This window comes from Caloenas nicobarica, chromosome 8 (assembly GCF_036013445.1).
Source record: "Caloenas nicobarica isolate bCalNic1 chromosome 8, bCalNic1.hap1, whole genome shotgun sequence".
Classification (NCBI taxonomy): domain Eukaryota; kingdom Metazoa; phylum Chordata; class Aves; order Columbiformes; family Columbidae; genus Caloenas; species Caloenas nicobarica.
In genome coordinates this window covers 2640153-2666241 of record NC_088252.1, presented here as the reverse complement: position 1 = coordinate 2666241, position 26089 = coordinate 2640153, and the positions used below count along the sequence as shown (strand labels likewise).

The 26089-nt window shown below is 56.1% G+C and overlaps 3 protein-coding genes across 3 annotated transcripts; 1 reads left to right on the top strand and 2 right to left on the bottom strand.

The window, feature by feature from the left end:
- Nucleotides 1-434: 434 nt before the first annotated feature.
- Nucleotides 435-5702, top strand: TM4SF19 (transmembrane 4 L six family member 19). Its single transcript, XM_065640479.1, has 5 exons — nt 435-491; nt 2534-2717; nt 2820-2903; nt 4331-4503; nt 5516-5702. Exons 2-5 carry the CDS (start codon nt 2541-2543, stop codon nt 5700-5702), a joined length of 621 nt encoding a protein of 206 aa, XP_065496551.1. The 5' UTR covers nt 435-491; nt 2534-2540.
- Nucleotides 5703-7025: 1323 nt separating this feature from the next.
- On the bottom strand, nt 7026-9359 carry NEU4 (neuraminidase 4). The gene is made up of 3 exons (XM_065640349.1): nt 9159-9359; nt 8723-8978; nt 7026-8077 (listed from the first exon to the last, which is right to left on the bottom strand). Exons 1-3 carry the CDS (start codon nt 9357-9359, stop codon nt 7026-7028), a joined length of 1509 nt encoding a protein of 502 aa, XP_065496421.1.
- Nucleotides 9360-12074: 2715 nt separating this feature from the next.
- Nucleotides 12075-25600, bottom strand: GAL3ST2 (galactose-3-O-sulfotransferase 2). The gene is made up of 4 exons (XM_065639935.1): nt 25516-25600; nt 14081-14164; nt 13369-13648; nt 12075-13279 (listed from the first exon to the last, which is right to left on the bottom strand). The coding sequence occupies exons 3-4, from the start codon at nt 13609-13611 to the stop codon at nt 12425-12427; spliced, it is 1098 nt and encodes a 365-aa protein (XP_065496007.1). The 5' UTR covers nt 13612-13648; nt 14081-14164; nt 25516-25600; the 3' UTR covers nt 12075-12424.
- Nucleotides 25601-26089: the final 489 nt, after the last annotated feature.

Sequence of the window (26089 nt, the reverse complement as noted above, 5' to 3'; positions counted from 1 at the left end):
TGGGTGAAGCCCTTGGTGGAGGACGTGGACTTATGGTGACAGCGAGACAGTGTTTGGTGTGGGTTGAAAGGAAAACGTTCTCTCTTAAATAGTCATTGTAGGTTGTTCCAGGAGAAAAGGCGTTTGCTGCTCAGGCAGCGGTCAAGGCGTTTAGGGCAGACGTGGTAGAAGCCTTAAAATCTGAAGTTGTGCGTGTGCTGGTGGACTTGTGGCTTCTGCCGGTGACTGGGGACATAACTGAACAGAGGGATCAGCCACCACGCCGGCGGAGGCCACCTCATTGAGACGGGACAGTCATCCTTCCTTCTGAGCCGCCGGCTGTGTGGGAGAGGGAAGGATCATGAGTGATGCGGTGGGTGGACCTCGGGGTGGAGGAACAAGACGTGGCGCACACGCCGGGATGTCATAAATAGTCACCCATGGGTGATGCCTCCAGGACAGGGCTCATCCGAGGGGTGGACGCTGCCGGCTCCGCGGGGCATCGCTCCCAGGTAAGCCGGGATGGCGGGAGGACACGTTCCGTGGGCTTTGCTTGGATCCCCTTCCTTTAGCCATGGAGACGTGCTGGCAGGATGGGAGTCAAACGGGTCCTAACAGAGGCTGGTTCAGCTGCACTTTTGCTTCGCCTCCCCTTTCGGAGGAGTTTGTTTGCTGAGGTAGAAGAATGCAACTAATGCCAACCTGCTCCATGGCCAAGGAGAGCGTTGGGGGACAGCAAGCCATAGAGGGCTTCCTGGGGCAAGGAGACCTCCTGGGGACAGGGCGGCGGTGGAGGGAAGGAGAGTCCTTGGGGAGGTGAAGGGGAGACTCACAGAACACCACAAAAGCCTCTGGCTGGTGAGAGCAGCCCCAGCTTGCTCCAGAGGAGCAAGAGCAATTCTGGAAGGTCCTCCAAAGTGGGGAGGTGGGACTCACACTGGGTGCTCCTGGCTTTGTGGGGACAAGCACCCACAACCCCTGGACTGCAGGTGGGACCGCAGTGAGGGCGAGAGGCCCTAAATCCCTTCAAACCAAGGCAGGGAGGACAGAAAGCAGAGGGGCGGTGAAGCTCCAGGGTGGCTGGAGCTGGTGGTCCACCTTGGGCTCGTTGGCTTGCGTCCTCTCCACGCAGCAGGTTTTTCAGCCCTGCTCCCCCACGTTCAGCTCTCCCTGGCCCCGGCAGCCCCTGGGGCTGGTCTCCAGCAGGTCCCAGCACTGCGAAGTCCCCTTGGGCTGGTGTCCCCGGGGCCGTGCAGGGGCCGGACGCGCAGCCTGGGCTGGGTGAGGGGGCTGGGGCGGCGCTTCCCACAGAAACATCCGCGCGGCGCCGGTTTGCTTCTGCTTTTGCAAAGCCAGAGCGAGCCTGAAATAAATTAGCCAGTGCGAGAAGCAGCTCGATTGGTGAAGGGTTTGGAGGGGAAGCCGTATGAGGAGCGGCTGAAGTCCCTGGGTTTGTTCAGCTGGAGCAGAAGAGACTGAGGGTCCCTTCCAGCTCAGGACATTCTAGGACTCAGGGAGGTTGTGCAAAACGGGTTGCAAGCCACCGGGAAAGGGGAAAATGTGTAAAACCGGCCCAAGGCAAAAATGAACGCAGGGTAGAGGAAACCTGGGAAGACGGGGCAAGACGTTGTGTTCAGCGGTCCCAGCGCGACTGACGGACATCCCGTGTCCATGGGGGAAGGAGAGAAAGCTGATTTTTGGCAAGGTATCACCTGGAGATGGGCAGGCACCGTCTAGGTGAACCGATAACTTCATAAAACACCAGCAGAGCTGGGTGCCTTGCCCGGGGGTAGCTGATAACCTTTTCTTAATTAACTAATTGGTTTCAGCATATCCAGACCTAGGGTAGGACCAGTGCGCGGTGGGGGTGGAGTTGCTGTCAGATTTAATTGGAGATCGATGCGCTTTCACAAGTCCTCATTCGAGGATTTCACCCCTTTCCTGGCTCCCTCCAGCTCATTGTAAGGACTCAAAGTCAAATGGAGTTGCAGTGGTTGGGCTCCTGCCTGCAGGAACGTTTTGGAGGATTCGACCATGCGGGTCGCACGGTTTCAAGGCTCAGTGCAGGATTTGCGTTAAAGTCCCTTGCAAAGAAATATTAGGGTTAGTCTAAAGTTGGACTTCTCTGATAAGATAGCTTAACCTCAAGGAAACAGTTTGGCAGCAATACATTGGTATTAATATTGATTTTTGTTTTAAATATGTGATTAAATAGACGGTGTGGGGAACATAGGATTTCTTTTGGAAATTGCTCCCAGTTGATTTTTTTTTGAATCTGTGATTAATTAGACAGTGTGGGGAAAATAGGATTTCCTTTGGAAATCGCTCTCAGTTGATTTTTTTTTTTTTAATATGTGATTAATTAGACAGTGTGGGGGAAACAGGTTTTCCTTTGGAAATTGCTCTCAGTGCTGGTGGAGGTGAAAAAAGCGCAAACCAGCAAACTCCCGTGTACTCGCGGCTGGGAGACGGACTCAGGGTGGGGGAGCCGTGGGGCACCGCGGGGCCCAAGGCAGCCCCTTCCTCTCCTCCTCTTCCTCCCGTCTCCGCGCAGGGTGGCCATGTGCGTGGGGAGGTGCAGCCGGATCGTGGGGCCCTGCCTGCTGGCGCTGGGCACGCTCTCCGTGGCCGCCAGCGTCCTCCTGCTCTTCCCCGGCGGGACGTGGCGGTACCTGTCCGAGGGGCACATCAGCCGACACGCCAAGGCCGTGCCGGGCGTCTGGGGCGGCGGCATCGCCGTGAGTACCGCGGTTCGCACCATGTCCTGCCTCGCGTGTCTGCAGAGCAGGGATGGGGCTGGTGCCTCCTCTTTGTCCCCAGCTGCTTTTTCCTCCCCGCAGGTGCTGCTGGCAGCGACCCACATCACGGCGGTGGGGTGGCGATGCGGCTGCGCCGGCTGCTCCGACTGCGGCACCCGGCGCAACGTAAGGAGGGGCCCCCGTGCCAAAGCAGTCCCAACCGGCGCGTGGTGGGATGTGGTGGGTGGCCCCAGGGCGGGGACATGCCATGGTGCCACCTCTCCTGTGGCCCTGTGGTGGGACGTGGCATGGATCTCCCTGTCCTGTGGTGGGATGTTGTAGGGTGCCCCTGCTCGCACAGTGGGACACGGCAGGGTGCCACCTCTCCCGTGGTGGGACATGGTGGGGACCCTCCTCTGCTGTGGCCCCATGGTGGGACGTGGTGGAGACCCTCCTGTCCCATGGCCCCATGGTGGGACATGGTGGGGACCCTCCTCTGCTGTGGCACCATGGTGGGACATGGTGGGGACCCTCCTCTGCTGTGGCACCATGGTGGGACATGGTGGAGACCCTTCTGTCCCATGGCCCCATGGTGGGACATGGTGGGGACCCTCCTCTGCTGTGGCACCATGGTGGGACATGGTGGGGATCCTCCTCTGCTGTGGCCCCATGGTGGGACATGGTGGAGACCCTCCTGTCCCATGGCCCCATGGTGGGACATGGTGGGGACCCTCCTCTTCTGTGGCCCCATGGTGGGACACGGTGGAGACCCTTCTGTCCCATGGCCCCATGGTGGGACACGGTGGAGACCCTCCTGTCCCATGGCCCCATGGTGGGACATGGTGGGGACCCTCCTCTTCTGTGGCCCCATGGTGGGACATGGTGGGGACCCTCCTCTTCTGTGGCCCCATGGTGGGACATGGTGGAGACCCTCCTGTCCCATGGCCCCATGGTGGGACATGGTGGGGACCCTCCTCTTCTGTGGCCCCATGGTGGGACACGGTGGAGACCCTCCTGTCCCATGGCCCCATGGTGGGACATGGTGGGGATTCTCCTCTCCCACGGCCCCATGGTGGGATGTGATGGGTGGCCCCTCTCCTGTGGCAGATTGTGGCAGGTTGCCACCTCTCCCATGGCCCCATGGTGGGACATGGCACAGATTCCCCTCTCCCCTGGTGCTGTGGTGGGCGCCCCCTCTCCTGCGTTGTGTCACGGCAGGCTGCCACCTCTTCTGTGGCCCTGTGGTGAGACGTGGCATGGATCCTCCTCTCCAATAATCCCATGATGGGATGTGGTAGGGTGTCCCCTCTCCCATGCCGGGTCATGGTGGGGTGTCCCCTCTCCTGTGGCCCTGTGGTGGGACGCTCCATGCTGCCACCTCCCCAGAGGACAGGCTCTGCCCCACCAGGCTCCATGTGGCAGCTCCCTGCCCATCCCCACTCCCTGCCTGCTTCTGCACAGCTCAAAACAACCCACTGACCTCTCCATCCTCAACCTCCGCTCATGAGGCTGAAGCCCCTTGGGGCGAAGAGGAGTTTTGCCCCCTTACCAGACTCCGGCAGTAACGCACAACCACGTTTTGGAGCCCATCTGACTTTTGGTGCTCCCCACAGGCTTTTGTCTCTGCCGTGCTCTCCAAGCTGGCGCTCTTGGGTGCTGCCGCCTGCTTCGTCCTCTCCGGGGTGGGTTTGACCAATGGACCCCTCTGCTTCTACAATGCCACCGAGCACGGCCCTCTCTGGGGTTACCCCTTTCTGGACGCCGGAGGCCAGGAGCCTGACACCAGGTGAGGAAGTGGAGTTGAGTCGCTGGTGCCACCTCGTCAGCTTATTGCTAATTAATTTGGTGTTACTTATGGTGGGTGGGGTTGGCCGGTTTGCTGGTGGTGATACAGTAGCTCAAGAGGTCTTCACCTTCCACGGCTTTCTGCATGGGTCACACCAACCCCATGAGCGCTTCAGGCTTGGGGAAGAGTGGCTGGAAAGCTGCCCGGTGGAAAAGGACCTGGGGTTGTTGGTGACAGCGGCTGAACACGAGCCAGCGTGTGCCCAGGTGGCCAAAAAAAGGCACCAGCGTCCTGGCTGGTACCAGCACTGGTGTGGCCAGCAGGCCCAGGGCAGTGACCGTCCTGTGCTGGGCCCTGGGGAGGCCAAACCGCGAACCCTGGAGGCAGTTCTGGGTCCCTCACGCCAAGAAAGGCCTTGAGGTGCTGGAGCGGGTTGAGAGAAGGGAACGGAGCTGGTGAGGGGCTGGAGCACAAGTGTGATGGGAGCGGCTGAGGGAGCTGGGGGTTCAGCTGGAGAACAGGAGCTGAGGGGAGACCTTCTGATCTCTGACCTGCCTGAAAGGAGCTTGGAGCCAGGGGGGGTCGGGCTCTGCTCCCCAGGAACAAGCGCCAGGACCAGAGGAAACGGCCTCGAGTTGCGCCAGGGGAGGTTGAGGTTGGATCTGGGGAACAATTTCTTCCCCAAAGGGCTGTGGGGCATTGGAACAGGCTGCCCAGGGCAGTGCTGGAGTCACCATCCCTGGAGGGGTTGGACAGACGGAGATGAGGTTCTCAGGGACATGGGGCAGTGCCAGGGCTGGGTTATGGTTGGACTTGATGAGCTTGAGCATCTTTTCCAACCAAAACAATTCTGTGATTCTCCGGTTCCTCCCATCCCCATCACCCTGCTGGCCCCACTCATCCTCGGATGAAGGACGGGGGGGCTGGGGCACACCTCTGTGGCAGAGAGAGGTGCGATTCCTGACCCTCCATGGGGCAGCACTTTGCATCTCCTCTTGTCCCCGTTGCGCAGGGTAGAGAACTACCTGTACGATCGTCACACCTGGAGCATCTGCCTGGAGCCGGCGGGCGTCGTGGCCTGGAACGTCGTCCTCTTCTCCCTCCTGCTCCTCACCAGCGCTGCCGAGATGGTGCTGGCCTCCCTCCAGATCCTCAACGGCTGCCTCGGGTGCCTCTGCGGCTTCTGCGAGGGGAAGTAGGGACCCGCGACGGTGCCGGGAGGCCGCTGCTCGGAGGAGGTGGTGTCCCCCGGTGTCCCTTGGCGGTGGCAAATGCCACAGCAGGAATATGGCACAGGCCATGATCTCCACTCAGAGCAAGACAGACGGACTCCCCCCGTCGGGGACAGACACCCGAGATGTTGACATGAGGTGCATGGGGGTCGGCGTGCACAGGGCTGCCCTCTGCCCTCTTCCTCCACCCAGGGGCCTGGCAGACTTTTGGGGTTGGGAACCAGCCCCGTGAGCGATGGAGGTGAGGACCTGGCTCCTGGCATGAGCCCAACGGCTTCCCCGGCCGCTCCTCGTCAGCATCCACCTGCCCGAGTGCAAAATGTGACGTGATGGTATTTATAGAGATAAGGGCTGGAACACTAATCTAATTTTTGTTAATCAGTCTGTGTTGGCGTTTGTCTCCTGTGCGGGTGGGAGAGGCGGAGGAGACCAGAGGAACCGAGCCGGGCTCTGGCTGGGGCTGGGAAACCTGGACAGAGTCGTGCTGGGGGAGGCAGTGCTGGAATTGAGGTGCAGCCCCCCCAAAATTCACCCAAACACACAGAACTATGTGCAGCAAATGTTTGGAGCAGCTGCACATCCCGACCCACCCCAGAGCCCATCGCACCACCTGCTGCTGCGCCCCCAGGGCTGTCACCGGTGTCAGTGTGTCCCCCATCCCTGTGCCCTTGTCCCCTAAACCTTTACAGGGACCAAGCATGGGGACAGACCTGAACCGGCCTGTGCTGTGAGGACGTTTACCCCAAAATTGGTAAGGTTCAGTGGAAGGTAAGCAATGTTCGTGGTAGTTTAAAAACAAAAGCCATTAGCCAGATTAAACAGTAACTGGGTGATTTCAGAGAGACCATTGAGAAGAAGAGGATTTGGCTCTAACAGGAGCATTAAAAAGGAGCAAGTAAAAAAGGAACAGAAACATTTATGACCATGGGAGGAAAACCCTGGGAGCAGAGTGGTAGTACCAGGTACAGCTCAGCCAGAGCATCATCTCCCCTGGCACACGCAGGTGGCAGGGGGCGTCCCCAGCTCCCTGCTCCCCCCCAGTGCTGCTGGTGCCCCCGTTACGTATTTTATGGGGTGGCTCATGTGCTCAGGAAGGAGCCTGAGGCAGGGCTGGTGGCACAAGCCTCTCTGCCCAACCAACCATATAATTAAAAAAAACAGCAATAGAAATAACCCCCAGTGTTGGGGTGGTAGCGCATGGCTCCTGTGGGATGTGGTGTCAGGACCACAGGCTGAGAACATCCTTGTGTGCTGGGCTGGTGGCCTGGGGGGAGCTGACCTGGGGGGGCACTAGGAGACGAGGCAGCTCCTTCGGCCCCACTTGCCGCGGCGTTGGGGGGCACCGTCCCGCCGGGGAGCAGTGGCTGTCAGGGGGATGTTCTGGAGCACGTCGTGCAGCGTGAACATGCTGAAGGAGATCTGCTCGTAGGGCGACCGCGTTCCGTTCTCATAGAGACAGGCGAAAGCGATGGCCGGGCCACCAGTGATGGAAGCCTCGTTGTAGGGCAGTTCTATGTAAGCCAGGTCTGAGTAAGCGCTTGGGCCCTCGTAGATGACCCAGGGCTCGGTCCAGCTCTCCACATCCCTGGGGAAGGTGCTTAGGTGAACCCCCATGTTGATCCGTGACATGGAGCTGGTGGGATGGGAGTAGAGGACCCATGTCGGTGCTTGGAAGAAGGCAGGGGGGCTGGGGTTCATCGCGGGGTCCCCTCGGACCGAAGTGATGCCATGGGCATGACGGTAATGCTCTGGGGAAGGACAACCCTTCTCAGGCTCAGCTGGCTCGCAGTGGCTGCCCGTGGCCCCAGTGGGCAGCTTATCACCTGCTACCTGCCCCGGGGACAGGTACCGAAACTGCTGGAGCATCCCAGGGAGCAGACGGCGAGCTGAGCCCTGGAGAGACGTCATAGGGTCCCGTGGAGCAGTGGGGACATACACAAAAGGTGCAGGGAAGCCGATGATGCTGCCGTGACAGCCGTGAGGGGGCTCGACCAGCCGCTGGACCAGCTGCCCCCCGTGGAAGACGGCCCCATCGTCCGTGCTGAGCGCCTGGACCCTGAAGCCCAAGGGGCTGCGGGCGTTGCAGTAGAGGACATTGGAACCGTCCTCCTCGTCCACCGAGACCAGCTGGCACTCACCTGTCTGCAGGTTGGGGATGAACTCGCCAAAGTGCCAGCCCCGGCCGTGGTTGTCGCTGTAGAAGGCGAAGGAGTGAGGGGTGGTCTTGCAGAGCTGCCCGAAGCACTCCTTGCAGTCGATGTGGTAGCTGTAGGCGGGCACCAGCAGCCGTCCCGACCGCAGCTGGATCCCGTGGCCGGGGCCCAGTGCAAATGTTGCCCAGTCTGGGGAGCAGAGATGGGATGGAGGTGAAGAGTGGCCTCCATGGTGCCCCTGCCATGCCTGAGGTTGAAGGGTCTCCAGGGCATCCCCGTGGCCTGGCCAAGCAAGGTGGGGGAGTGGGAGGGCAGCAGAGCCCCACAGTGCCCTGTTATCCTCGCACATAGAGCCATGGAATCATCTTGGTTGGAAGATGCTCCGAGTCCACCCGTTCCCCCACCCCTGGCACTGCCCCATGTCCCTGAGAACCTCATCTCCGTCTGTCCAACCCCTCCAGGGATGGTGACTCCAGCACTGCCCTGGGCAGCCTGTTCCAATGCCCCACAGCCCTTTGGGGAAGAAATTGTTCTCCAGATCCAACCTCAACCTCCCCTGGCGCAACTTGAGGCCGTTTCCTCTCATTCTATTTCTTGCTACTTGGGAGCAGAGACCTCTCCATCTCCCCTCCACTGTGCAAGCGATACAGATAGTCTCTCCATCCCCTCTCTCCTCTGCTTGGATTCCTCTTCCACCCCATCTAATTGATGCTCATGGGCTTCCTACCCTGAGGCCACCTCTGCCCACACCACAGGTGGCTCCAGGAGACCAAAACCCAGGTGCACCCTCCTGCTGCCTGTCCTCCCACTCCTTGCCCCTCTCCAGTGGGCTACCTTTGATGGCCCCACCGATGACCTGCTGCGTCAGGTCCGTGGCCGCGCTCCAGCTCAGGCCCTGGTCGGTGCTGGTGACGCAGCAGAGGCGGGTGACGTTTTGGCCGGTGACGATCTGGTAGGCTTCGGGCGTCCTGCCCAGCACCGTGATGAAGAAAAGGAAGAGGGTGCCGGTGAACTCGTCGTACAGCGGGCAGGGGTTCATCGACCGGTGGTGCTGCAGCGTCGCCGTCTCCAGCACACGCATGTCCTCCCACTGCCCGGGGAGAGGAGAGCATAGAGAGGGGTGAGACCCACCCCACGTCACCCAACCCAGCGTCCCCTTTTCTCCAGGAGCTCAGCTGTGCTCCACACAAGTGGTGGAGGACAACCACCCCACTGTTGCTGTGTCCCAGCCCAGCGCATCCCCTCGGCCCCGGCGCGTCCCCCGTCCCACCTCCACGTAGCTCCCGTAGACGGAGCCGCGGCGCAGCACCAGCAGGTTGGCGTGGGCATCGTCGGCGCTCAGCCGCTCCTCGGCGAACGCCAGCAGCTTGGCCACGCAGGGCAGGTAGAGCAGGGCGGGCACGCGGTACGTGACGCCGTTGGATTCCTTCTCGAAGAGCACGGTCCGGGCGGGGAAGTGCCGGGAGCCCATGGCGCCTGCGGCAGAAAGGTGCATCCCCACCCCGGTGGGATGATGCGGGGGGTGGGCTGGAAGCTGGGTGGTCCTTGGAGAGGTTTCGAGCTCAACTTGGTGGGCTAGGGTTTGGGGAACCCCCCCCCAGGAGCACAGGTCACTATGGGCAAGGATGGGGTCACCACAGCTCAAAGATGGGACAGGAGTTGGGGTAATACCAAAGATGCTGACCTGGGCTACCCCGAAATAAAATTAAATTGATCTTCAAGAGGCTCTTCAAAAGAGGTTTCTGGTAAGTTGACACCAGTCAGCACAGGGCAGGTGTGCCCAGCATTTCCCCACTCCCGTCACCCCGTGGGTGTTGGGGACCAGAGCCCGTCTCCGCACGGCCGAGACCCTGGGACCAGCGCAGCCTCAGGGAGAGTTTTACTCCTCGTTTCCCCTGCACAGAAAACCTGGGGTGCACAACACGAACTGCAGGGTCCCCGGCCGGGCTGTCCCCGCGGCAGTGGGGTGCACGCTGTCCCCAAGCGCCTTTCCTTTGGGGACAGCAGGAGTGACACCGGGGTCAGCTGTCCCCAGGTGATGTGTCCCTGGTTATCACCACAGGACAAGATGGGCATCCCATTGGAGTGGCCAAAGGCGACTGTCGCTCGCGTTTTAATTAGGAGCTTTTGCTGATCAGCCGCCCCACGGAGAAAGCGAAGTCACTCACCAGGTCTTGCTCAGCTGGGGTGTCCCCTCCGTCCCCGTCTCCCCCGCCACGGGGTAACAGCAGCTCCCGCAGCCGCCGGCTTTCTGCCTCGCTGCCCGCCCGCCCCTCGCAGGGTCCCCCCGCGATGGTCACGGGGCTCCCACAGCGGCGTGGCCGCGAAAAAGCCCTGAGTCAGCAGCGGCTGCAGCACAAAGGCGCCGTTGTCGAGCCGGGGGCCCCGCGGCTGCTGAGCCGTCTTGCTCGGATCCCCCGAGAGGAGGGCCAAGGGGAGCCATGGAGGGGGGTGTTTGCATTGCCTGCCTCAGTTTCCCTCCTCCCACAGGCCAGGAGAGGCCAGAGCTCCTTGCCCAGGTGCTGCAACCCATGTTCACTGTGGTTCACTCCAGCCCTGAGCTCCCTGACCCATGGGCTGCGGTCCGGAGGGTCCCAGCCTCCCCGGGACACCCACCCACCCACAGGTGAGCTGTTAAGAAGTTATTTTAATGCTTCTATTCCATCCTCAGCAGCAGCTGAGCTAAAGGGGCTTGACTGAATTCATACGGCAAGCCACAGATAACAGAATCACAGAAGGGTTTGGATTGAAGGGACGTTCCCAGCCCCCCCAGTGCCCCCCCTGCCATGAGCAGGGACATCTGCACCAGCTCAGGTTGCTCAGAGCCCCGTCCAGCCTGGCCTGGGATGTCTCCAGAGATGGTTCATCCACCACCTCTCTGGCCAACCTGGGCCAGGCTCTCACCACCCTCAGGACCAACAATTCCTTCCTCATGTCCAGCCTGAATCTCCCTCCTTTAGTTTAAAACCATCACCCCTTGTCCTAGCGCAACAGGCCCTGCTCAAAAGTCCCCATCTTATCGGCCCCTTTTAAGTCTGGAAAAGCCGCAATCAGGTCTCCCCGGAGCTTCTGTTCTCCAGGTTGAACACCCCAACTCTCTCAGCTCGGCTGTGGCTGCAGGAGCAGCTGGGAAAGGCCCCGGGATCCCCCAGGCTGAACTCCTGCAGCTGCGTCCCCTCCGCCCCGGCCAGCTACAAACACCTCCTAAAGCTGGTTAATCTTAGCTGGGGTTGCTGGAGCAGAAAACCCTGATGGTGCTGCTAATGTCCCCACTGCTCCTGTTGTACATGACAGAGGAGCAGGGGTTCCATCGCAGGTTAACCCTCGCCTCAGCCGCCTACCCCAGCTCCCAGCTGGCTTTAAACACCGCTTAGGAAAAACCCAGCTCTGCTTCTCACCCCGCTCACCCTCGACAGCATCTCTCCTGCCTCCCGGCTGCCCCGTTGGCTTCATCCCCAAGGTGATCCATCATCCCATCGGATCCCCACCGCCAGCCCGGCTGGCGCAAGCAGGAGGAGGCGCTGGCCAAGCTTCGAGATGCTGCACCACGGGTGATGGAAACAGGCGATACACAATCATTAACAGCAGTGACGCCAGAGCCCGTGGACTTGGAGCTTCCATCCTGCCGACAGACCTTCACAGCAGCAAATGAGCAGGTTTAATTACCTCCTTCAATAATGAGGTCATGCCCTAAAGAAGCAGCAGCTGTGCCTCCTTCCAGCCCTCTCCTCATCCCTGTTAGGGAGTTTGACCAACACAGCAGTGGGGGAAACCAAAGAAACTTTTGCTGATAACAGGCTTCAGGGGTCCTGAGCCCAAGGGACTGTCCCTGCCCAGGGACTGGGGACTCTCACCCAAGAGAGAGGGGGAAACCACAAAACGGGCCCTCCCAGAGGAGCACCCAGTGGTCCCGAGTGGAGCAGAGCCCCCCGCACCTCCTGACACGGATGAGAGGGACGTCTCACGTGCTGGTGAGGAAAGGCTGCCAGCCAGCGCACCCGGCTTTGGGCACGGTGCTTGGGATTCCCACTCAAAAAGCAGCCCCAGCATCGCGTGGTGGTCAGATGTCCTCGGGGACAGGAGACCCAACATCGCTCCTGCTCCTTCGAGCGCCGCGTCCTCTCGTTGTGCCCCCCTTGTTTTCCTCTCCCTCCCCCTTTTTCCCCTGAATGCCGAAAATCAGGACTCCAGTGAGCTGTGACCAGCCCGGACATGATGATGACCGTTAAATGAAGGCAAATGCAAAAAAAATGATTAATCCCGTGATTAATGATTAAGAGGCAGGAATGCCTAAGCCAGCTGAAAGCCCGCCCAGCGCTCAGCACTGCTGGCTGTCCCCGGCAAGCGGGGAGGAGGATCCAGCCAACACAGAGCCTTTGGCTCAAGGTCCCCCAAAAAGGGACTCACCACCAGCTCGGTGGCCCCGAACAAAGCCCAACTCCCCCCCGCCACGTCCCCTTCATGTGCAAGAGTCCTGTGGGCCAGCCACGTGCCAGACGTGGGGCGATGTGACACCGCAGCAGGTTGTCGCGTGCCCTAGTTGGGAACTGGGAGCTGCGTCATCTTCTGTAAACCGGGCAAGGACAAGCCGAACGGCTTCCTCTTCTTGTGCGGGTGTTGAACCGCATAGAGGTAGGACGTGTACTGGAGCTCTGGCATCACCATTCTCTGGCAGGTTCTCAAAGTCCTGTTGTCTAAGTCTTGTCTGAGATTGTACCCAAGGATATTTGCAGCCCCTGACTGGAAAGGCAGGAGAGCTTTGTTCTGGATGCGATCCTTCTCCACCGCCTTCTGGTCTGAGAGACAGGTCTCCATTAGCTCCTTCTGCCTCATTCGCAGGTGATTCACCTCCTTCTCCAGCTCCTTGAGCCCTACGGTCTCCTCAATTGTCCTCCAGAAGCTCTGGTTGAAGTGCAGGTAGAGCTGCCAGTCCAGCGAGCACCACGCTTTTATCCGCTCCTTGCTTTCCGGAGTCAAGGTCTGGACAGTGTCCTGGCTTCTGGAATTGAGCTTAAAGTAAATCACGTCGTCCAGATCCCAGCACAAAACGTGCTTCAAGAGGATCATGGACTCATCAAAGTACTCTGCTATCAAGATCAGGTGGAAGTTCTGCTCAATCTCCTTCAGGACTGCCTGGACGTACTTTCTGTTGTCCTGTGCATTGTTATCGTAGCCAAAGTCAAACCACATGATATTCCTGGCGTAGATGTTTTCCCTGGAATCCGCCAGGTGGTAATACTTCGTGGGTGATGCCAGGTACTCGTTCACGTCCTTGGAGAGCCTAAAGGCAGGGACAATGTTCTTGTAGTAGATGTAGGAAGACTCCAGCAGAGAAATGGGGCTCCTCAGGATGGAGAAGTAGAAGGTGTTCGCTGCCATCACCTTTTGCACCTGTGTGCCGGGAAGAAGAAGAGGCTGTTAGTCCCAAGGCACTGCTTGTTCAGCCGGGTTTCTCCGCAGACATCATGGCTCTTTCTTACCTCCGAGGGGTTAAACCGCAGGTGGTTGCACATGATGTTGTAGTTTTGTCCTGTGGCTTGAAATGCCTCCACAAAGTGGGCCAGGAAGGTCTCCGGGTAGCCCAGGTGGACGTGGTGGTCAGCGGGGAGGGCGACGGTGAGGTTGTAGCTCTCCGCAAACCTGAACATGATGTTGAGGACGGTGCTGCTGGCCGTCTTGTGGGTCTTGAGGAACATGACGTTAGTCTTGGCACGGCAAGGCATGGAAGGTATCAGCAGCTCCTTGTGTCTCTTCAGGATCCTGCAGGAAGACAACAGATGAGGAGAACAGCCTCTCCAGTGCCATATCCCACCTCTGAGACCCAGCAAAGCCGAACCCCAGCAGGTTCTCCTGATACCACACCTGCAGCTGGGGCAAGACACCAACCCAAACAAGCCCCATCCCTCAGGCATAAAAATCGGACAGTTTTCTGCTTCTCCAAGTCCTCACTTACCCAAAGGCTTCATCTTGATGCCCTTTTCTTTTTTCTGTACAGCCGATTTTCCCCCAAAGAGCTGCATTTTGGCTAATTTGATCCCTTGCCTGCCCAAATGCGGATCTAGGACCCAGCTTTGGGCTTCTGCCCTTCCAGAATGACCCTAAACCTCATGAGAGTTAAATCAAGCGTCACAGGTCAGGTCCTTGCTGCCCTGGGCAGATAAAGTCGTGCGACCTCTCTTCTGCTTCACTTACTGGAAACTTTTATTCTTCGCATGGTAGAATCCCGACAGGAAGATAAGTCCCAGGAAAAGGTTGACGATGAGACATTTGATGTGCCTGGAAAGAAAGCAAAGTTTCAGTGGATTTTTATCCGAGAGTCCTTTCCCAAATGTGAACCAACAAACTTTGCATATTGCCCTTGGGAATTTTTGTCACCAGGAGCACAATTTGTTGGCTCCCCCACCTGTGTCAGCAGCTCCGGCACTAGAGGTAGAACAGTGAGAAATTGCGTTTTTACTGTCACTCCCCTAAGTTTGGCCTTTGGCAAGACACAGGTCACATCAGGCAGGGCCTGCTGAGCCCTTCCAACAGCCTCCTGCTCTGCTCCGCTGCGTTTTATTTTGGTTTTCTTGGGCTTTAGAGCTTATTCACATCAAGCTTTTCTCAGCAACCACTGAGAGCTGGAAAACAAGCCCTTTGTAGGGTATAAGGATTTCCTTGGTAAGAAAGCTGGGCACAATCACATCACTCCAGAAGACAGCGATCTCAAAGAAACAGGAAACTGAGTTTTTTTTCAATATAAGGTAGATTTTTTGAAACAGAAAAACAATTAATAACCCAACAGCACCTGTAACGGACTAATTACGCCCTGCCTTCAGAAAAGAGGACGCTGCGATAGCTCGTCCCAGCCCAACTCTCCTGTTCATCAGATATTCTCCCCTTGGCCAGACTTTAACCTGCCTGAGCTCGGAGGTGGCTCTTTGGACCATTCACCTTTGCCTGGAAAACGATGAGCGGGGAGTCTTTTCCAGCACTAATTAGGCAACTACCATGTACCATCAGCAGTGCGTTCTAGCTGGGACACATACAGGATCTTTTGAAGGTTTGATGCCCACCAGAAGGGAACTTTTCATCGTCAAGCTTGATCTGACTTCTCCGATCTTAAAAACTTCTTTAACTCGGCGTGAACTCCGTGTTTTCAGCTGCCATTTCCAAAACGCAGAGGATCTGGCTTGGTCTTTAAATTATTTTGAGAAGATGCAGTCCCATTTACAGCCTGGGATGGTCACCCTTGTGGTCACTCTCCCAAGCGAGCAAGGAATGCTCCAAGCCTGCCCAACCCGAGGGGCAATGGGGACACAAGGATTGGTGTGGTCTGGACCTGGTGGTCCTTTCTACTGTCCTGCTGGCCAAGGGGTCCTCACGCATGGTCCTGCTGCACAGGGTGGTGGCTTTCATAGACCTCCAGCTTGTACAACGTGAAAGACGTTGAATCGCTCCTTCTAGCTGGCCTTAGGAGAGCGCAAACCCCAGCTTTATCTGGCATGGTCCACAGCCTCCCACTGACAGGCCACGGAACGACAAAGCCGGGCTGTGGCAGCCTGGATCGCGCCATAGAAAACCGGAGAGAGGACAAGAGCAAAGTCCAACAGAACAGAAAGAGCTGTGCAATAAAACACGGCTGTGATCCGGGAGCCATGGACTGAATGTTAATGCCGCGGGAAGCGTGGGGACAGGCGACGACGTTGGCAGCATCGCGATGGCACTGCACAAAAGCATCTGACTTTGTTCGCTATGCAAAGCTGCCCCAAACCACTTTTACTTCAAGCTTTGCTTTGCACAAGAACGTTTTCCCCGTCTGGAGCACCCCAGCCAAAACGGGACGTCCTCGGGGGAAGAGCCCTTCCCAGAGCCAGAGCCTCAGCCAGTACAAACCTCCGACATGAATTTGCAGCACGGCTCCTGCACGAAGAGTTTCAACTACAAGCAGCCTTTCATCAATATTTCTTATCTGTTGGTCCCAGACCTGTTAGGGGAACGGCGGTGAGAAAATCCCCTTTCTTTTGATTGCTCTGCATAGGTAAATAGAGATGAGGCAGGTGAAGAAATGCAGAGGAGCCCACAGGCACATCTGTCAAATGCAGCTCCTGCCCATTTTTTTGGTCTTTCATTTAAACCGAAGCCAATGTTAGTGTGATGGTTTTCCAGAACACATCACTCTGCCTGGAGGTCTTTCCTAAACCAATCTGGTGATGTCCTTCTCCCGCACCTTTGCTGTAGGGTTTAATATGTGCAGTAATGGTCCACGCATTTGTCTGGGTGGTGTCCTCAAAACAGCAACTCCGATGGATGTCTTATGGGGCAAACAAATCAATATGTGCCTAAACCAGTCCTGAAGACAGATCAGGATGACAATATGCTCCAGGATTACCAATCCCTGCTACTGCAAGCAGACAGGATCTGTAGAGCTCTAGAACTTGGCTACTTGAGGCATCCCATAGTTTAATAGTTCTTTACTTTAATAACCAATTATATAGTGCCACCCCGTCTCCAAATCCCCAAACGTGCAGCACACTGAGCCCATCTCCAGCGTCACAGGATGCCCTGAGCAGACCCGTTTCATCTGGATGTGCTTCAAAAGCCCCAGACAACATCCGGATTTTGCACCTGGAGAAACAGCAAGGGATAATGGTCTGGATTATCTAGAATCACTTTGGTTGGAAGAGACCCTCAGGATCATCGAGTCCAACCATAACCCAGCCCTGGCACTGCCGCATGTCCCTGAGAACCTCATCTCCATCTGTCCAACCCCTCCAGGGATGGTGACTCCAGCACTGCCCTGGGCAGCCTGTTCCAATGCCCCACAGCCCTTTGGGGAAGAAATTGTTCCCCAGATCCAACCTCAACCTCCCCTGGCGCAACTTGAGGCCGTTTCCTCTGGTCCCATCACTTATTACTTGGGACCAGCACCCTCTGTGCTACAACGTCCAGCAGACCTGTTTCATCTGAATGTGCTTCAAAAGCCCCAAAACACACCCAGATTTTGCACCTGGAGAAACAGGGAGGGACAACGATCTGGATTATCTAGGCACATAAAGCCTCCAAGTGCAGTGCTAAACGTCCTGTGGGTAAGTTTTGGGCACGAATGTGCCCCAGTGAGCCCTGAGGATCTGTGCAGAGCTCAACCCTCCCTCACAGCACCCTCCTGAAGACAACAGTGACCCACAGCCCAGCGATGTCCACGCTGTCACCATCAGCAGTGGCCACCCAGCCCACACTGGGATGGCCAAACCATGGCATCTTCCCAGAACGTCCAGCTCAGAGGAGCAGGAGTGACCGATTTCTTTGGTATGTGGGCCACAGAGCTGCCAGTCCTCATGCAGGATTGAGGGGCTTCTCGTCCCGGGGGTGCCAAATGATGCTGCCTTGTGGTTTGGGGCTTGTTCCCCTGCCTGGGATGGATGGATGGATGGATGGATGGATGGATGGATGGATGGATGGATGGATGGTTATTGGCTCTCCAGTTCAGGGAGTGGGACAGGGAAGGGAGAGCAGCCACTGTCACCCTGCTGAAGCTCAGTCCAGCACAGGGATGGGGTGCTTAGGGGAAGGTCAGGGATCAAGGTGGTGCCCAGGGAGGAGCGCAGGCAAACAGAGACCAGGGTCAGGCAAGAGGAGGGGCTGCAGGGCAGCCCTGGGCAGGACTGGTGCAGAGGGTCCTGTCACAGAATGTCAGGGATTGGAAGGGACCTCGCAAGCTCATCCAGTGCAATCCCCCCGCCGGAGCAGGAACACCCAGATGAGGTTACACAGGAAGGTGTCCAGGCGGGTTGGAATGTCTGCAGAGAAGGAGACTCCACAACCTCCCTGGACAGCCTGGGCCAGGCTCTGGCACCCTCACCATGAAGAAGCTTCTTCTCATCTTTAAGTGGAACCTCCTGTGTTCCAGTTTGCACCCATTGCCCCTTGTCCTATCACTGGTTGTCACCCAGAAGAGCCTGGCTCCATCCTCCTGACACTCCCCCTTTCCATATTGATCCCCATGAATGAGTCACCCCTCAGTCTCCTCTTCTCCAGCTCCAGAGCCCCAGCTCCTCAGCCTTTCCTCACACGGGAGATGCTCCACTCCCTTCAGCATCTTCGTGGCTGCGCTGGACTCTCTCCAGCAGTTCCCTGTCCTTCTGGACCTGAGGGGCCAGAACTGGACACAATATTCCAGATGAGGTCTCACCAGGGCAGAGTAGAGGGGCAGGAGAACCTCTCTCGTCCCCATCACCCCAGGGGCTCGGCCACCCCAGCTGCCCCGCAGGGGCTGTCGCTGCCTCCAGCGTGTCCTGTGGACCCACACGTGGGGTTTCACTGCCCGTTCTGCTCCCACCGCCCCGGCACACCCCGGTGAGAACCAGCCCTTAGTGCCACACACATCTGTCACCAGACTGCAAGGCTCTGACCAAGCCACTTCTAAATCTGCCTGTGCTGGGCTAACAGACACCGTATTCAACAACGGCTAAAATATTTCCCCTCCCTCTAATCCCTTCAAGACAGGCAAGACCCACCTGTCCCAGAACTATTTTGCTGTTGACTGTCTCACACACACAGGCTGGAGGAAAATAAAGCAAGTACCAGGCGTTACAGCAGACAGAGCTGATCTTTTATACAGTTACCGCGGCAGGCAGAGGGATTTTGTAACCACCCAGCCCATCCACGGGAGCCTGGAGAACATGACACAGGGATCGTGGCTGCAGCGGTTTCTTCCTCGCTCGCACGACAGCAAGGAAGCATTTCACCGGGGTGCGGGAAGCCCGAGTCAGCCGAGAGTCGCAGGGCACGATCATCTATTTTTTTACCCCATTAACACAGTCTTTTGCAAAGCAAACCTCAAGAGAGAAAGCCACAATTCGAATGAACATCACACGAGAGGCACCTTAGCATGCAAGACGTGCAACCAGCCTGGGAGCCCTTTGAGGAACCTCTTGGGAGCTGATTGCTAAGACACAAAATTCTTCCAAGAAGCCAAAAACCTTGGGGAGCTGTCAGCAGGGCTGGAGCTGGTGGTTCATCTCGCCTTTCCGACCTGTGCCTCCCCCCGGTGGGAAGAAAACATAGAAAACTGCCTCTCAGGTCACACTCGGAGGTGCCACTATGGATGCTTTAAGGCTTGGGACAACCTTCTTATTGATTTGGTTTAAGCTGTAAGTAACAGAGCTCCGTGTTGACCCAAACTCTTTCAAATTAAAAGACCTGCAATACAGGAAAGAAACAATCATGGCAAAATTCATCTCTACTCTGGAGCTAACAGTAACTAACTTTATAGATTAAAAATTTACAGGGATTACCCGAACCTACTATAAACTGTTTAAATTCTGCGCCCGCAGCGTTTGCCTCCCTGCCGCTTACCTTGAAGCGCACCCAGGGCTTTTCATGCTGCGAGCTAGAAAATATCTCCTTTGCAAATCGACTCCAAATACTCCTTTTGCCTGTGGGCTCCTCCGGCTCCTACCGTAAGCGTCTCTATTTCTAGCGTCCCATTGGTGCGATGGGATGGGCGAAGACGAAGGGAGTGGCCAGGTGTTCCCAGGGGTGGGTGGAAGGTGACTAATAACCCATGAACCCATGAAATACTCTGGTTTGGCACGACATTGACAAAGAGCCGCCTCGGGAGACGGGGTTTGCAGCGATGGAAGGATTTAGCAGGGACCCTTCGGTGGGGACCAGGTGGCTGAGGGCAGGAGCCGGGCAGGGGCTGGAGGACAGCATCATCGGTCCCTTTGTCACCCTGCACAGCGTCACATCACTCAGTGTCTCCCCCTGCCCACCACTCCTTGCTCGGGGGTTTAGGACCGTTAACTCTCCGCCAGACTCATATTGCAACAGCAAACAGCGGACAGCAGCAAAACACCGTTCCCGTGTCAGGAATTCCCTGTAAAACGTGTAGAGTTCAAACACTTTCCCAGTGAAAATGCAAATGTTGCAGCTGGAGGTGAAGAGCTTAGAAACGTTGCTCCATCTAGGCCTTGGGAGAGAGGGAGCCCTTGAACAGGTGTTACCTGAATGGTTCATCTACACAGTGACTTCTTGGTGGTATCTTCTCACTCTCTGCAACTGCCTGAAAGGAGGTTGTAGCATGGAGGGGGTTGGTCTCTTCTCCCCAGGACCAGAGGAAACGGCCTCAAGTTGCGCCAGGGGAGGTTGAGGTTGGATGTGGGGAACAATTTCTTCCCCAAAGGGCTGTGGGGCATTGGAACGGGCTGCCCAGGGCAGTGCTGGAGTCACCATCCCTGGAGGGGTTGGACAGACGGAGATGAGGTTCTCAGGGACATGGGGCAGTGGGGAACGGTTGGACTCAATGATCTCGAGGGGCTTTTCCAACCAAAGTGATTCTATGATTAACATTCCAACTTGCATTACACAGGGGTTTGAGATTCCACCAGCACTTCCCAAACTGGGCCTGATGGTTGCAAACTGCCCCAGGAGAGCAGGATTTGTCCTGCAGGTCTGGATTGGGGTGATCCCCCTGCTCCCCACGCCAGAGGAAGTCAATGCTCTCCTCATTTAGGCAACAAAAAATTCACCCACCTCTCCCAGTCTGGAAAAGTGGATTTAAGCTGTTGCTTTTGGTCTTTTACTGCCGTGCCACTTCCCGTGCACCTCCTGACATGGTCCCTTTTCCCTCCCTGCCCACGGTGCCACCTTTCTAAACCTCGTGTGCTCATGGCCCAACCTGCCACACCGAGAGCCAAGTCCTCAGCATTCTGGTATCCTTCACTTACGTTGCGCTAAGTGTTCAGAGTACCCAAATACACAGCATTTCCTTTTAAATCACAGCTTCCTCAGGCCAGCCCCAGCTCCAGTGCTGACTGAGATTCAGAGATTAACAAGGTATAGAGTTGCTTTCCTCGAGTTTCTTCGTAGAACAAGAGCCAATGTGCTGCTTTACACAGAATTTCTAGGGTTACTCTTGGCACAGCGTCACCTGCTGCTGGTGGGGGGTCACATTTAATAGACTTCGTTCTCCTGTTACACGATACACGTCAGCTGCTCAATTTCTCGCTCAGAAGCTCGTAGGACCCACGAATCACAAAAGACCATTTTTTTTTTTACGCTTCTACAATTGAATCATTGCTCTCTCCTGGGGTGTCGCACACGAATCGTCAGGTTTGGTTACGCAGAAAAATACGGTGACCTGCAGAAATGCTTCACGTGGGGCTGGGCTGCAGTAAGCCTGGCAGCACTGAAGGGCAGGCAGCTGACGCAGGATTAATTAGCTGGGCAGGATGATGAAGTAATAGCTCCACGCTTGCCTCCGCTTCACGCTGGGTTAGGGGCGAATGTGGCGGGTCAGACCCGTGGGCAGCTAAACCCCACGCAGCCACTCGCTCACCGCCCACAGCAGGATGGGGAGAGAATCCGAAAGGTGAAAGCGCGAAAACTCTCAGGTTGGGATAAAGGCAGCTTAACAGGTAAAGCAAAAGCCACGTGCGCAAGCAAAGCAAAAGGAATTAATTCACTGCTTCCCATGGCAGGTAGGCGTTCAGCTGTCCCTGGTAAAGCTATCGACACCGGTCACAGATCCCAAACCCAGCACTGTACCAGCTGCAAGGATGACAATTAACTCTATCGCGCTAAAGCCAGTACAGAGAGTCAACTGCTTCCTCGCTGTGCCAGGAGACCACCGCTTCCAAGTGCTGAGCATCCACATCATGCTCATATTTAAGTCTATCCCAGAAAAAAATAGAATTTTGGACAAAAAATTCCCACCACAATGATTCTTTATAAAAATATCCCCCCCACGCATATATGTACCCACCCTGTCTCTCCCTCCCGTGCACAACAGGGAACTGATATTTGAAAGCATCATTGAAAACAAAGAAAAGAAGGACAATACTGGTGTTTAAGGTCTGGGAAAGATACTACAAAATAACCCTATGATAACTCCTCCCTTCTGTTCCCTCAGGGTATTTGCTCTGTCATTCAGCTGAAACCGTAAACTTACATTGAGCTTTAGGATCTTCACGTGTAAGGAACGCGGCTGAACGCGGCTGTGCCAGAACGGCCACAGCATCGGGTTATTGCTCAGCCCCGACTCCCTCCCTCACGTTCTCTCCATATGTGGCTGAAAAAAAAAAAAGCAGTATGGAAAGTTCCACTTCCCAAAAAGAACCATTCACGTGTAAAGCCTGTATTTTAAACAATTATGGTCAGTGGTTTGCGGGGGGAGAGGGGCAGAAAAGAGAGAGAAAGAATGGCGTAGGAAAAAGGCAGAATAGAAACAGGCTGATCCGGAATGAGCGAGCTGCATCCGCTCGACCTGGCAGAACGCGAGAGCAGCTCGAACAACAGAGGTATTTCTGGTGAAAGCATCTGTGCGGCCGAGTTGAGAGAGCTGTGACCTTAGAATTATACGGAGAAGGGTGTTGCAGCACAGGTGTGAGCGTAAGCCATCATCCTGAATGCAATTCGACGGCTTGCAGCCTTGTGGAGATGGTGTTCGGGTTAAAAACAGAAGAAAAAAAGACCCTGTAGGATGATTTTCTTCCGAGAAAAAAGGGCTCTGGCTGGAACAGCTATTTCACTGCACTGTGGAAGAGCAGAAATCACAGAAAGGAGCTAATGGAGAAGACAGCTGCTGGGTAAGACAACCACCTTTCCTGGTCCGGTGGAGTCCGGTGAGGCCTCCTGAACCAGTAGATAGAAGTGAAAACCAGTGACCAGCAGCCTCCAAACCAGTTCCCTGCCCACCTTGCAGACCAGCCCTCTGCTTTGCACCTGCTTCACTTGGACCCGACAGAGCCCGGGTGGCGAGAGCAACACGTCAGTAAATACGGATGTGGTGAGTGAACGCTGAGCAGATCAGGTGAGTCACCAGCAGATGACTTGGCCTGCCCTATGCTAACAGGAGGGTGACAATGCGGTTCTGTACATCAGCCTGTAAACTACAACCCCTCCTCGAAACAGACTGTAGAAAAAAACCGAAACCACCAAAGAACAAAAAAACCGCCCATCTTACAATAGAGTATTTCAGTTGGAAGGGATCTACAATGATCTCTAGTCCAACTGATGGCCTGGCCACTCCAGGGCTGACCAAAAGATAAAATCATTTTAAACGGTGTTGCCTGACAGGTTTGGGGCACCGACCCCGTCTCTAGCAGCCTGTTCCGTGTCTGACAGCCTCTTGGCACAGAAACGCTTCCTCATGTCCAGCCCGACCCCCCCGGCTCAGCTCCGACCCGTGCCCGTGTGTCCTGTCCCTGGGTCCAGAGCTCAGCGCCTCCCTCTCCACGTTCTTCCTCAGCAAGCTGCAGAGCCAGGAGGTCACCCTTCGGCCTCCTCTCCTCCAAACTAGACAACCCCAGAGTCCTCAGCTGCTCCTCACAGGACATTCCTTCCAATCTTCCATCAGTTTGGTTGCTCTCCTCTGGAGGCATTCAAGGACCTTCACATCCATCTGAAATGCTGGGGCTCAGCACTGTACGTAGGGCTCAGCAGCTGAGCTAAAGGGGTTTGACAGAATTCATACGGCAAGCCACAGATAACAGAATCACAGAAGGGTTTGGGTTGAAGGGACGTTCCCAGCTCCCCCAGTGCCCCCCCTGCCATGGGCAGGGACATCTGCACCAGCTCAGGTTGCTCAGAGCCCCGTCCAGCCTGGCCTGGGATGTCTCCAGGGATGGTTCATCCACCACCTCTCTGGCCAACCTGGGACAGGCTCTCACCACCCTCAGGGCCAACGGTTCCTTCCTCATGTCCAGCCTGAATCTCCCTCCTTTAGTTTAAAACCATCACCCCTTGTCCTAGCGTAACAGGCCCTGCTCAAAAGTCTGTCCCCATCTTTCTTATGGGCCCCTTTTAAGTTGGAAAGGCCACACTAAGGTCTCCCCGGAGCTTCTCTTCTCCAGCTGAACCCCCCAACTCTCTCAGCCTGTCCTCCCAGCAGAGCTGTTCCAGCCTCGGATCATTTCTGGGGCTCCTCTCCAGCAGGTCCATGTGTGTCCTGTGCTGAGGACCCCAGAGCTGGACCAGCACTGCAGGAGGGTCTCACCAGAGCAGAACAGAGGGGACAATCCCCTCCCTTGACTTGCTGCCCACGCTGCTGGTGATGCAGCCCAAAATACAATTGGCTTCTGGGCTGCAGGCACACATGGCTGGGTCATGGCCAATCTTTCACCTCCCAGCACCCCAAGTCCTTCTCCTGGGGGCTGCTCTCCACTCCTCCATCCCCAGCCTGGACTGATACTGGGGCTTGCCCCGACCCAGGTGCAGGACCTTGCACTTTGCCTTGATGAACCTCATGAGGTTCACATGGGCCAGCTTGTCCAGGTCCTTCTGGATGGCACCCTGTCCCTCAGCTGTGTCACTGGCACCGCTCAGCTCGGTATCACCTGCAGACTTGCTGAGGGTGCATTAGATCCCACTGTCTGCCATTGATGAAGATATGAAATAGTATTGGTCCCAATACAGACCCCTGAGGGACACCGCTTGTCACCAGTGTCCATCCACCTCTTAGTATTGCCAGAAAACTTGCTAATGGTGCGTTCAACCCCTGCTTCCAGATCACTGAGCCCTGAGGAACATCGCCAGTGACCGGTCACCAGCCAAATGTAGCCCCGGTTGCTACAACCCCTTGAGCTCTGCCCTCCAGCCAGTTCTTTGCCCAGCGTACCATGAATCCACTCATCTCCCAGTTGGACAACTGGTCCAGAAGGATGCTGTGAGGGACAGTATCAAAAGCCTGCCTAAAATCTTTACTAAAAAAATATTCGAACCAAGGAAACAGAGACAGTGTTTAGGATCTGTGGAGGATCATAGAATCATTTTGGTTGGAAGAGACCCTCAAGATCAAGACCAACCATTAACCCAACCCTGGCAGTGCGAACAAGATCCCAAGTCAAAAGGATCATTCCATAATAATCAGTGACTCCTAAAAGGTATAAGAGACCCACCCAAACATCCCTTATCCTCCACAAGTGTCCCTGGCCAGACTGTATGGACATGCAGCGCAGGTGACACATGCAGCACAGGTGACATATGCTACTGAGAGAACGTGCAAAAGTGACAAGAGCACGAACATGAGTAAAATCAGCCTACTTTAAAAATAAAATCACGCTCTATTAGGTCTTGACCTGACCTCTGATACTTGCCCGCACCACCACCTTCTTTCTCTCACCCTCCTGCTTGAGTAAACCCTTTATTTTTTTGATGCATATTTTGCAATCAGGCATCCCCCTGAATGCCAGACAGGCTGATTTTATTTTCCTCCTCTTTTATTCTCCTGTTGCCAGATCTTCCAAGCTGCTTTTGGGTAACAGCCGCCTGTGCTGCTCTGTGGCCTCACCAACACAAGCAGGGCGCTGGACACGCACACCGATCTGCACACTGACCGGGGAGCCTCGGAACCACCCCTGCCAGGCTGAAACACCATGGTATGGGGGCACTTTGGGAAAAGAAATGAGAATCGGTTATGTACAGAAATCTCTTTTGCCTTAACGCACCACATACACAGTGCAGAGAAAACTCTGGGCAACTTTAACATCCCTGTCCTTGTCTCTGCCCAGCCTCATCTAGTTTATAGATTGGGAGGGACAGAGATTTCACCTCTTCCAGTAAATCATTCACAGGTTTTACCTCTTCCAGTGAATTATTCACAGGTTTTACCTCTTCTAGTAAATCATTGGGATAACGGCTCTCACCTTTTGCGAGAGCAAACTGGGACTTGCTGTCAAGGACAGAAGGGAAGACCAGGAAGCAGGAAATCTTGGCGTGCCCAAAGCCCGACCCTGCCAGGCAGACATCCTGGGTGTTCCTCCTCAGCCTGGCTGCTGGCGCTTCCTCTCCAGATCATCTCACCCTGTAGTTACAGCTCTGGGCACCCTCTCTTCTCCGTCTCCAGATGGCAAACACACAAGTGGGACAACACTGATGTCAACTGGGGACAGGATGCAGGTGGCATCACTGAAGAGGCCACCACCTGATGCTGTTGTGGGCTTTTGGACAAGCGTATTAGACCAAAACAAGTGAGGGAGAGCAACATTTCCACTGGGAGATGGGGGTGTAGTATCCACAGGTGGTTCTCCTCTGCCCCTGATGCTTCACTTGCACACGCCACGTGAGAAAATGCCTCCCCTGGCTGGTGTCACTTCACTAATAAATCAGAGCAAACTAAGGCAAATATCCACACACAATATCTGCGCGCTCGGTTGCAATGTTCAGATTAAATAAGAAACCCAGTCAAAACCAGTAACATGTTCTTCAGAAAGAGCGAGC